Source organism: Hipposideros armiger, unplaced genomic scaffold (genome assembly GCF_001890085.2).
Source record: "Hipposideros armiger isolate ML-2016 unplaced genomic scaffold, ASM189008v1 scaffold_1367, whole genome shotgun sequence".
Taxonomy (NCBI): domain Eukaryota; kingdom Metazoa; phylum Chordata; class Mammalia; order Chiroptera; family Hipposideridae; genus Hipposideros; species Hipposideros armiger.
The window spans coordinates 80,498-93,298 of NW_017732717.1; the positions used below are offsets into that span (position 1 = coordinate 80,498).

The 12,801-nt window shown below is 36.2% G+C and overlaps 1 protein-coding gene and 1 non-coding gene across 2 annotated transcripts in view; both read left to right on the forward strand.

Annotated features, from left to right (window-relative positions):
* Positions 1-12,801, forward strand: part of SPINK5 (serine peptidase inhibitor Kazal type 5) — a 154,901-nt gene that overhangs the window by 60,749 nt on the left and 81,351 nt on the right. The window contains exons 3-7 of the mRNA XM_019633652.1: positions 716-782; positions 3,716-3,836; positions 5,140-5,165; positions 9,888-10,015; positions 11,874-11,943. Coding sequence (XP_019489197.1) covers positions 3,782-3,836; positions 5,140-5,165; positions 9,888-10,015; positions 11,874-11,943 — 279 coding nt within the window. The 5' untranslated portion in view covers positions 716-782; positions 3,716-3,781. The remainder of the gene's footprint in view (positions 1-715; positions 783-3,715; positions 3,837-5,139; positions 5,166-9,887; positions 10,016-11,873; positions 11,944-12,801) is intronic.
* On the forward strand, positions 8,513-8,587 carry TRNAS-GCU (transfer RNA serine (anticodon GCU)). Its single transcript has one exon. It is a non-coding gene; the product is annotated as a tRNA-Ser (tRNA).

Consider the following 12,801-nt stretch of genomic DNA (forward strand, 5'->3'; position numbering starts at 1 on the left):
TATTTAAGAGCCAAATATCCAATAGGTAAAACTTAATACAGTTAAAAATGAGATATTGAAACTTTCATGTTTTCTTAATCCTAATCTATTAAAAGGAACAATCTATAAATAGTAGGGTCTGTATACTCAGTGATTAGAGAGTGCCTATCCCATCCTGTTCTGAGATAAAGTGAGATGCTTATCACTATAGTCTCATAGGCTTCCTAGACAAACAGAAAGGAATTCTCAGAGGGAGTGAGATTAGCTGAGAGTGAAGTTAGCTGTTAGTGGAACATTTCAAGACAAGGTGTGTAAAGGCTGTTTTTCAGTTAGTGTCTTTCACGAAGGAGAGTATAGTAGAGATGTTAAATTCAAAGGGAAAATATGAGAATTATAGGAAAGGAAATAAAAAATTAAGAAAATAAAAAAGAAGTTACTTCATTCTAGGATCTGTTAGGACATTTACTTTCCAACCATGCTCACAACACACTTTTTCCCCCACAAGTCATTATGAGTGTGTGTGTGTGTGTGTGTGTGTGTGTGTGTGTGTGTGTGTGTGTCTGGATTCTCTTCGAACTGCCAGAAAGGATTTGAAATAACCACATATGGTGTAAAAGGTAAGAAAGTGGCAAGGCTGGGATTACCATCTAACCTAGTTCCTATTGTGTCATTTGTTAATGGTGCCATTTGGGGCAGGTAAGGAAAGGGTAATGATACTTACTTTGCTCTCTCACAGCATTGCATAAACAAATGAAGAGATCTAATAAATGGCAGATTGGAAAGATGTGGAAGGTGATTTAATGGTAAGGGACTAGAGTTATTTATTAAACTATTGTGATCATCAGATTTAAACAATGATCTGATAACTTTGTGTTCAATGAGATTACTGGTCTACAAAATCTTGTGTATGTCATTGTTTTCTCATCTCTTCCTTGTGTTTCAATATCCTTGATGTGAATACAGATTCTGGACCGCTTGATACATGTGTTGAATTGTAGCATTCATACTGTTTATAACTTAGCTCCATTCCTTATTAATGAGAAGAAAAAAGGATTTTACATGTCTGATGAATAATAATTGAAACAGCTGGGGAGGAAAAGATGGAATTTAGAACTTAAGAAAAGTACTCTGATAACCTTATATAACAGTATTCTGCTAACCCAAACCCCATCCTCTAACGCCTCAGTCCCATTCATTTAAATTTAAATTTGGTCATTTTCAAAAATAGGACTGATTATGTAAGCATGTGATGCATTAACAGAGTATGTGGTGAATCACCTCTAGATTTATATCATTCCTGAAATGAAATGGAAAAAAATCCCTGATGCCATGAGCCAGCTGACGTGAACTTCCAATATTGCAGGCGCTCACTGAATCTTCTTCAGGCTACCTTCTCTTCTTAGAGTAGGTTATCAGTTCCAAACCTCTTATTCATCATTTCAGAAGGTTCTGGGTGGCAGTGAGAAACTCTTTTCCAGTAAGAAGGAAACCAACTCCTTCCACCTTTCCTCATAGCAGAGATTCTTTAGAGATGCAATCATATTTTGGCTCTTTTGTTCCACCCAAGCACCTCTTCCACTCCTGGGAATACTGTCCATTTGGGCTACATTTGGGGTTCATCAGAGCATACGCGTGGTACACAGTCACCAACTCTATTGTAAGGCATTGAATTTCCTTACCACCAATAATAAAGTGTACGGTTGGGACACATTTCATATAGTCTGACAGAGCAAATGAAAGATTAAAAATTAGTATTGGTATGTCAATATTTAGAAGAGGCTTACAGATGGGGCTGAATCAATGATGGTTGAAATCTAGCAATGACTTTTGCAAGTTTTAAATGACTAATGCTTTGATTTGTTTTAGGTATTGTGGTTTAGAAGATAATGATAAAGTGAAAAAGACAACTTATATCTTGACTTTTTAATTTCACTTCAGAATGTGTTGAGAATGTTATTCTATGTTGAATAAGCTTAATCTGTTGTTGCAGTTCACGTTCAAGAGATGTTGACTTTTCTTGGACTCTCAGAAATTACCTAGTACAACTACATCATTATAATGACATAAAAATGCAATACCAGCTATTGTTAACTATAAAGCTTATCACACATACTTGGAATGGTTCTAAGCATTACACACACACACACACACACACACACACACACACACACACACACTACCTCTAACTCTTATTACATATTAGGATACTGAGGCTGAGGAAAAATCAGTGACTTGCCCAAGGCAACCATAGCTAGTAATTGGTGAGTCAAGACTTGGACCCAGATCTATCATACCCCAAAGACAGGTTCATTTCCATTACGCTGTGTTGTTGCAAAGACAGGAATAGAAACAAATTTCCTGACTCCCCATTCTCTTCCCATTAAGCTATGATGGACGTCAGTTTTCTAACTCATAACAGTAATGGAGTTTGAACTTGCTTTCCATATTCACTAATTTTTACTAAACCATTGGAAAGAAACAAAGCTAATAGTGCAGACCATGAAACTATTGATTATATTTTATAGGAAAGAAATTATTTTATGAAAAAAGAAAAGGAAATACTTTGGCTTTGGTGTTATTCAGAATATTGACATGATCCCTTCGATCAGCTTTTCTGGAACAGTGTTTAAAAGGGTTTTGATCTAATAAAGTCCAAAACTTTCCTCCGATGGATGTGGAGGACTGGAATCAAATCTTTTGGCTCTGGCTTCAGTCACTTTTGCACACTTCTTCAGATGCTCTCTTAAACTGAATAATGAGGCACTACAGGAGTAAACTTAACTTAAGGGAAATCTGATTGAAACAAGTTTTCCAAACTGTAACTTCAGAGTGATGGGCTGTGTGGGAAGTTAAACCTTGAGTCTCTAAAATTTATGATTATTATGTTTTTTAGACTATAAGATGAAGCTTTAGAATATAAAATATCCTTCAGATTGAGGATTTAAAAAAATAGTTATGTGCAAGCTTGGATTTCACAAAGTTTCTGCCGTTCCTAATAATGTGTGATGGGGAAGCAGTGTATGGCAGTCAACAATGTTGAACTTGTGGTCTTTCAAGTGTCACCTCTGCCTCTTCCATCTAAATGGCGTGCTCTTGGGAAAGTCCTTGTTCCTTCTCTGAGTTTCTGTCTCTCCATGTACTCAGTGATAGAAGCTAGGTTATCTATTAGGATCTTTCAACTTTAATTTATATATAAGTCTGTGACACTGAATTGAGACACTCCAAAACATCTGTAGATGGCAGCAACAAGAATCCTAGCTTCTCTTACTCTAAGGAGCTTTCTCCAGATGTGGTGAAATTTCTAAATGTTTAACTGACTGGTAGGACAACCAATCTGCCTTTTTGTTTCTCTTCCCCTCCAACTTAAGAAGGGAGCCCAGTTAGAAACATGTTTGTCTATGAGGCAATGTGTCTTATATAGCTGAGGATTTCAATTCTTATATAGGACTATGGAGTATTAAACTTTGAGTAGGGTTCTTGGACTCAGTGTATTGCTTTTTGAGGAGGTTATCATGAACACACACTTTGAAATACTATATCATGAAATACTACTTTGGAAATAGACATTATCTATTCAAATCTGCTACCTGGACAGGATCCTTTAGGATCTTTTAGGATGGAAGCAAAATTAGTATGGTATAAGTCCTGCAAGACCTGGAACAACTGGTTTTTTGATGTTGACTGTTGTGGGTGTCAACTGTATATATAAAAGTAAGCTGCATCTCCACGGGTTCAGTCCTAGAGCACCAGCTGGTGAGCAATGCACGGAGCAGACTTGTAACCAACTTACATCATCTTCACCATGAAGATAGCCCCAGTGTCAGTACTTCTGACTCTGGCCCTTTGCCTCATACAAGGTAAGCAATTTGCATGTAATCTAAGTCTCTCGCCGCACATTGCAAAGCCTTGGGCAGGAACTACTTTCCTTCTCCCGCCCAATATATATATATATATATATATATATATATATATATATATATATATATATATATATATATATATATATATATAGTATTCAATGTTTTATATGTATATATCATCCTGAAATATCTTGCCAGACACAGTTTTAAAGAATTATGTATGTGGCTTTATGGCTATGTTGTTATCTTTAGAATTGGCAAGTAGTTTGAGATCGTCTGAATTTTTTTTCCATGAGAAATCATTCCATTAATTCTACATTAGTTCTAAAAAGCTAATAGATTCTTTGTCATCTGCCTCTTACCAAGCATATCAATTCGTACTGATGGGAATTATGGATATAATATTTAAAACTTCAATGTGTGTTATATATATTGACATATTTATAAAAATATTTAAAAATTAAATCCAGTCATCTATTCTTATTTTAAAGCAATAGTGCCTTCTAGCATATTTTGTTTTTGTGTTTTCAAATCCTAAATGGATTGAAGGCACTTCTCCTAAACAATAAGGGACTTTTGTGGAAACTATGAGGTGGGTTTTTGCACTTGCTGCTTGAATTTAAAGGGAATAGAGATTGTGTAGAGTTATCTTGCTCTGAAGCATTTATGTTTTTAAAAAGGAAACCTAAGACGAAAGGTCAGGAGATCAATATACAAGTGATTCCCACGTTCCTAAAACAAATGTGTAGGTACAAAAAGCAGTCTGTTAATGAGGAGTGTAATAGTCTGTGGTTTTAATTAATCTTAATTTTTATCAGATTCCTAATTTTTGTAGCTGTAATAGGAGGCAGTGGTACCAAAATTCAGAAAATTTAATTTTATGTGTATATACGGTATAAACTTTATGCTACATTGTACTTTCAAATTACAACTGATGTGCTATAATTGATATTTATTATGTTATAATTTTAAAAGAGGTCTGACATACTTTGCTGTGAAAGAATTTTTTAGAAATCAGATATTTTGAGGAGGTCAGGAAGCATATAAGTATTATTTTCCAAAGTAATTGGACCATTCTGACAGATTGGACCTTTCTGAGTAATTGGACCTTTCTGTGTGTATATTACTAATCTGCTAGTACAGTGTCCTTATTTTATTTGCCATGGTAAATTTTAATATGTTCCAAAAAATTTTTATAATATATTGCCATTAAAATAAGCAAGGTGCTATACTGAGTGAATTGTTTATTTCTTAAATTTTTTATCTTCCCTTAACTTTGGTTTTTGTATTTTTGTCCCAGATGCTGCCAGTGAGGATGAAAATCAGGTTAGTCCTGCTTTTTCTGTTCATTGACTCCATTCCAAGATCTCTAAAGAAAAATAGTTTGTGGCCAACACCTTAATGCAGGCATATTATACTGATAAGTACTAATAGCTTTTGTTAAAAATACAGAAATAGGTCATTATGAATCAAACCATGACTCTCAGACACACACACACACCTCAGTGTATTAATAATAATGGATGTCTGCAAGAGGTCATCTACCATGCTAAAGGAGTGTTTTGAAATTCCCAAAACGCACTGTGAATTAGTATTGTTCGGTTTAACAGCTGAAAAACTCGGGACACAGAGGAAGCAGAAATAAGTTTTCTTGTAATCATTATATTAAAAAGGAGTTCTCTATATCTTGTGTATGTCAGCGTATATATGCCATTCAGTAAATGTTTATTGAGCATCTATTATGTTTCAGACCTTGTTTGAGATGCTGGGGATATTTAAATAGCAAAGGAAATTGATAAGACCTCTGACCTCATGGAGTTTATATCTTAGTGGAGGAAAACAGACAAGTTAATAAGTAAATTAGTAAAATGTATAGTACATTAAATGATGATTAGTGCTAGGAGAAAAATTAAGTAGGATGGAAAATAGGAATTTCTGGGGAAAATAGGAGTTTCTGGGGATGGAGGTAGTATCAGTTCTTTTTGGGATAGTCAGCTAAATTCTCCCTGAAGCCAACATTAGAACAAGGTCTGAAGGTGACGAGGGAGTGAGTTCCAGTTTAGACTGGACCAGGCAGACGCACCTGTGATGGCAGAAGCCCTGACTCAGGAGAATGCTTTACACCTACCTCTTCTTAGAGGACTTTTGTTTGAGGAATAAAAGAATCATTTTTTAATAGAAGTTTAATTTTCTTATCTATTTGATTAAAAAATGTTAAGTTACATGTACAACTATGCCATTAAAATAGTGCTAAGTATATAACAAATATTTGCTATGTATCATAAAGCCATAAACATTAAAATAATAAAACAGTAAAACCACCCATTTTTACAATGAAACTCTTAGAACCATGGTTAAAATACTCTCTTGCTGTATTTTATTACAACATTTTCTTTTCAGAGACACTTGTTACAGGAATGTTCTAGAGATTCCATCATAGTCTCTATGATGTCAACTAAATTTTCTGATTAAGGAATAATTTATAAACCTCTATGGTATAAGTAGAATGCTATGGTAAAGTAAAGAAAAAGGCTGGAATTTTGGGAATTAAATCACTTGGATGTTTTATACTGGCAAAAAGAAGGGTGTTGTGTGAACTTCATTGTGCGTGAAGCCATTTTATTTTTTTTTCAGAGTTTGTGATAATGGGTGGCGATTTCCAGTAGATGTTGCAAATTTTGCACTAGTACTTTTTATGCCACCAAACTTTATTTCACTAAAAAGTGTTTTAAAAACATAAATTTAGCCACCTCTTTTGTTGGCATAAGCAAGAAGAACATAGAAGTCATTATTTCTCTGGAAATAATTTCTGATCACAGTCCTTGGATATTTTGTCAGGAAAGAAAACTGTTGACTTTGTCTTTTTTAGAGTGCTAGAATTTTTATTTTTCAAGTTCAGTAGCTTGAGTTCATTCTAGTACCATAAAACCATGTTGAATGTTATGAACATGAGCCACAAAAGCACTGTAATAATCTGTAAGGATCTTTACCATATTCTTAAATATGTTATCACAGAGGGTCATTATAAAGCCAAAATCAACCTTGTTAGTGCTCTAACACAGAGAAGGAATGATGCCAGCTCCTGGGGCATTTTATTATGATTTCTGGGGAGGGCAATGGAAGACAATGGGCTGTATAACAGCCAGCTAATGAAACAGAAAGAGTTTGGCCTTCGAGGGCTCCAGTTTTCCTGAGATCTGGAGAAAACACAAACAGCAACAGTGACAAAACAAAATGAAAGAAAGCCTACAAGTTAGAGTGCAAGTAACAGTTGTTGGCAAGCCATCTTCCCACCTCAGGATGCCTTTTTTGGTCCAATTGTGCTCCTGTTTCAACCCTCTCTGTTATAGTAGTTGGGCGGATATGACGTTTTTCCCAGAGGAAAACCCAACTGCTGCTTTCAAGTTTTGCGGCCTTTTTCTAGTGTTTCATAACTCAGAGAAATAACATTGAATTTCATCTTCACTTATTAAACACTGTGAACAAGTTTCTTAATCTTGGCTGTCCATTTGTAAAAAAGTTGGTTTTTTTCTAGGAATTAGGAGCTTGTCTAATTGTGACATGGGAGAAGTCCAATTTAGGGTTTATCCTGATTGATAATGTTCATATTCAGTTGACTGCTGAAAACTATTTAAACGTCATCCTAGTGTTGTCATGAATCTTTGATTTAAATACATTCTTTAAGACCTACCTCACGAGGAATATATTTCTATTACAAAGACATGAGGCTGTACTCTGATTCTATGATGAACTTTCTGTCTAGACTTTATAGAATCAGTTATATCTGGCAAGCTAAGCAGTAACTTGCAGTGTTAGCATGAGATACTGTAGACAGATTTTAAGAGGCCCAGTTGTCCATCTGTTGTCAGAAATTACTACTGTGCTACTCAGATAAGATCACTGAGTGGTGATAATAATCTTAGAGATATTTTAGTAGGTCACCCTTAGCAGAATTTCCCAGGACTGGTCTCTGACATTAGATAGTTGTGCTTTTTCACCATTAATCATTCTGCAAGTTCAGCCAACTGCCTCCCATGTTTAATAGGCTAGGTTAGGTATATCATTATCCATTAGACGGTAAGCAACATTTAGACAAGGATCCTTCTGTCTGCTTACTGCTATATTTATAGCACCTGACGAAGTGTAGCAATGTCATGAGAGTTTGTTGGCTGATTGAATGATCATTATAAAGACATAGGTAGCTGAATAGAATTCTATAATCAGTCCTCTGGAAGAGGTTACATTTGTCAGAGTTGGAGCAAAGACGTGATTTAATTTTTTTGTGATCCAAGCGTCTTGAAGCAAGACTTCTTTTTTTTTTTTTGGCAAAATCAAAACAAAACAAAACCCCAAAACAATTAGATTCCAAACAGTCTAAAGGTCCAGTGGATTTTCGAAACTAATAGAGAATATAAATCATTTTGAATAATAGAATAGGTGGAAATAAGGACAGCGGAAAGATCTTTGAAAATGAGGGTTCTTTTTTTTTATTCATTTATTAATTCAATACATTTTATTGAAGGACTGTTACATTTCACTGTTTTCTAGGAGATTAAAATCAACAGTGCTTTTGCACTACATAGTAAAATATGATTCAAAATCATTTCCACTCTCCTCCCTAAATTTGGTACAGTGCTGTCATTGGCATTTACAAAAAAGGAAGCCAAAGGGCATGACCGTTAGCTCAGTTGGTTAAGAGCGTGGTGCTGCTAACGCCAAGGTTGCTGGTTCGATCCCCGCATGGGCCACTGTGAGCTGCGCCCTCCCTAAAAGAGTCAACCATGCCATTGTAGCATGAAAGCAATGTGTCACGAATAAAATTTTTTTTTAAAAAGAAAGCCAAAAACTAAGTATAGCACACCATGTCTTGGAGGATGTCACGCCGAATAGTAAAAGAGTAATTCCAGAGAATATGCCCAAACAAAGAAAAATAAGAACAAATGAATGAAAGAAAAAAGAGAGAAAGATTTAAGCAAGTTTGGGGGAAGTTGCACAGTATTTCCATAGATTTGCAAGGTTTTATTCTGGTGGTAGTAACAAGTGTTGGTGGTGACGAGAGTGATGGTGGTTGGAGTGCGGGTGGGAGGACTTTTTAAGAAAAGAATACAAATTTGAAAATATGAAATGACTAGGCCTCTCCCAGGATGTGACAGTGAAGGGCCTGGAAACTTAAGCTTCATTCACTTGTAAGTCAGTCAGTTTGTGTCCAAAAGACGTATATCAGTGGATCTGAGGTTTATTTCAGAAGAAGAACTAATCTAGAAATATGTTTTCTAAACATATATGACCAAGGGCTCCTTTTTATTTTTAACTTTTCAAAAACATTTTAATGGGATAACTGTTAACATTTCTAGCAGCTGGTATCTTGCACTACATCCTTTGGGGTACACGGGCAGAGGCATTGCATAGTTTTCAATGCTCACACACTGTGTCTCAGTCCCTCAGCAACAATTTTCATAGTCCTTTTTACAACATAGCATGGCCTGCGGTGTTCTAGGTACTTTCATGTGCCTGCAGCATATTCCAATATAGTAAGGACAACAGCAAAAAAAGCTACAATGACAATGAAGGGGGGGAAAGAGAAAGAGAATCTACTTATTGAATATCTACTATGTATCAGGCATTCTTTGAGGGCTTGACATACTTGTAATATTTAATCCTTGAAAACCTGTGAAACATTTATATTTATATCCCTTATTTTTACAGATAGGATAAGTGAGACTTTGAGAAGTTTATTTCCTAAGGCTGTTGGGCTTGTAAATGAGAACTGTGGAGTAAAAATTGAAGTCTTTTATACCCAAGTCCCTCGTTCCTTCCAGTTCACTAATTGCTTTAAAGGAACACTTATTAGGTGAATTTGCAATCTCCTATAGACAATCCAGAGTCACTATTTTTGTTTGTCTTTTTTTGTAGCAACTGAGTGAATGTCTTCCATATAAAGGGGGTAGTGGTTTTTAAATAATATTGCACAGGGAAGTTCTTAGAAGGTAAAGTGCTTGCTTTGATGAGATTTCAGTAAACACAACTTTTTTTTCATCTTTCCCTTAGGAAACATGCAGTGATTTTCTGGCATTTATGAAAAATGGGAAGGTGTTCTGTCCCCAGGATAAAAGCCTTCTTAAAATCGCTGATGGAACGACCTTCCTCCAGAAATGTGCCAAGTGCAAAATAGTTCTGTGAGTCAAGGTTCTCTTTCTTCTAAGTGTTTGAGTTACCAGCTCTTCTCTGAACTCATAAACTATAATGTGTATCGTTTTATACATTATATTATTATACTCATGGTTTCAGTCTACTATCAAAAACATCTTATATAATAAGAAGGAAACTTGATAAATAATACAGCTGCTGGTCTATGTTCAGCTTTCAAGAGAATAAGAAAGGATCCTTCAACCTTCTTGGAAAAAAAATAAGCATTTTTTGCATAAAAGCATTTATGCATAAAATAATGCATGAAATAGACTGCATTCTTTTTTATTTTCTGTGAATTCTATTTTTATAAATCTAAATGATTCAATAAAAATACTTCATAAACCATTCTGGCACCTCTCATCAGATAAAGTTAGATCAGTGCCACCTGCCTGGAAGGATTTTAATCATCACTCAAGTGGTATCCCAAAACACCCCAGAGGGTCCAGTGTACCTTGTGTAAAACTTAACAGTCTTTTGAGAAGGTAGTTCAATTTGAGTTTCCCGGCTCTGGAAAAAAAAGAAAAGAAAGAAAGTCAGGTTTCTTGGGCCTGTTAAGACCTGACTCTGTTGTACTTTAAGGACTGAGAAAACCCCTGGGGAATGATGCCAGATGTTTCTTGTGGCAGCCAACCAGGAGGGTTTAAGCAGGATGCACTCTGACTCTGAGCTGCCAGTGTCTTCAGACATCTGCGATTAGCTAGGATGAGATGGACTAAGGAGCTGATTGTAGCATTCAGTTCCCTGTAACTCAGACTTAGTATCCCAGAAGTTCACCAGCATTTGTGCATTGCTCCTCAACTTGACTCCGTCTCTTCAGTGACACCCCAAAAGTGGAAGAAGGCTTGAGTTGTCAATTGCAAATCCTCAAGTCTAAGTGTCCTAATGTGTTTTTGAGCAGGAAGGTCATTCTCAATGTCTGACCATTAAAACCTCAACACTGGTACCAAACCGCCACGAAGCTTAGCATTTAAGATAATTATGTGATAATTGCCAGGCTGGTATGTGTCAGTGGATTTAATTTGACCGTCAATAATATTGGGATAATGAAGCTTGGATCACATGTGCTGCTTCTTAGTAAAGAGATCGTGGGGCGATGAAGGCAGGCAGGACAAGATTTAGGATGAGGGAGGCCCAGGGAAAGCTGAAGAATCCTTCCTTATTCTCTTGAAAGCTGAATATAAACCAGCAGTGTATTATTTACTGTCAAGTTTCCTTCTTATTAGATAGTATGTTTTGATAGTAGACTGAAACTATGAATGTAATAAATGTACTGAAAACTAATTTAAAACAAAAATGAGATGACGTATGGCACACAAGTCAACTGCCATTTACCACTTTGAAGTCACTCACTCAATTTTTATTTTTATTACCTATGTAAATTATGTTGGATTAAACTTGGTTTTTGAACCTGGAAAGAAGGAGATGATACAAGACATAAAAGCTATCCTTCAATTGATTAATTTGCTCTGTGGGTCCTTAGATGTTGGAACCAGGACCAAAACCAGCAGGTAGATTTTGGTGCAATGTGAATATTGCCTTAGAGAGAGCATTCCAACAATGATACAGATAGCTTTCAGAGTTGGTGACCACCTGGATGTCGGACGTATTTTAGGGATGGGGGGGTCATCCGTTAGGAAGTTACAGGTGGAGATTCTTGCCTTCAATAGAACCACATCTGAGGTATTTTTCAGAAGAGAGATTTGTGGTAGTTGGGTTCATTCCTGGACATACATCCACTTCTGACATGCCGAGGAGACCATTCAGAATTAGGTTGGCTATGTGTGCAGTTATCCCTAGAAATTGGGCAAGCATGTCTAAGCTATGCTATTCCTTGCTCTCTTCCAGGGAAAAAGAAGCACAATCCCAGAAAAGGGCCAGGCATTTAGGAAGAGCCATGGCCCCTACCCCAGCAAAGGTGAGACTCTCGGGAGTCAATTTGCCGTGTTTGCTTTCGCGATTGTGTTTGATTCTATGTAGAACTGTGTGTTCCCCAATTACTAGGTCGTACCTGTTGTGAAGCCAGCTACTAAGTAGGGAGTGAACATGTCTTTGTCCACAGGTGAGCTAAGTATCTGGTACAGGTTGTCCGTAGGCCCAACCCATGATCCAAGTCTATGAAAACATTCTGGGCCCTGGCAGATGCTAAGAGGTAGAGTAAGCCAGTGTGGTGTCTGCCTCCCATGGCCATTTCAGTGTGGTGTCTGCCCCCAGTCCCATCTTAGCTCCGACAACAGCCTCCATGGGACTGGAGAAAGAACTGAGTTCAAATTTCAGAGTTCTTATTTATCGTGTGTGTCACTTGGACAATTGATGTGTCTCTAGGCCTCAGTGTTTTTTCATCTGCAAAATGGAATGTGGAGCAAATGAGAAACCAAGTTTCAAAAGCTAGCTACAGTGTTTAGCACGTGTTAGTAGGCATTTGACTCATTTTATTTCCTTTATCTTTTCTTTTTTTTTACTTTTCTAAGATCTTCCCTAATACCTAAATTGTTCCCCTAAATCAACGAGTTGCTTGTTATTATTATCTATTTTCCAGATTGGGATTCAGGCCAACATTTGTTGTAGTAAAGTGTTGTGTAGTAAAAAAATATTTTTTTAATAAGAAATGATCTAAAATGAAAGAAATTGCACAGATGCAACCCACCATACAACCATTTTGTTTTATAAATATATTTTTTATTGATGTAAAAATTTTTATTTATACAAAAAAGAAATAAAAATTCTAGGCCCAGATTGGGAGAAATGTTCTGGTCCACACTGTTTCTCAATAAAT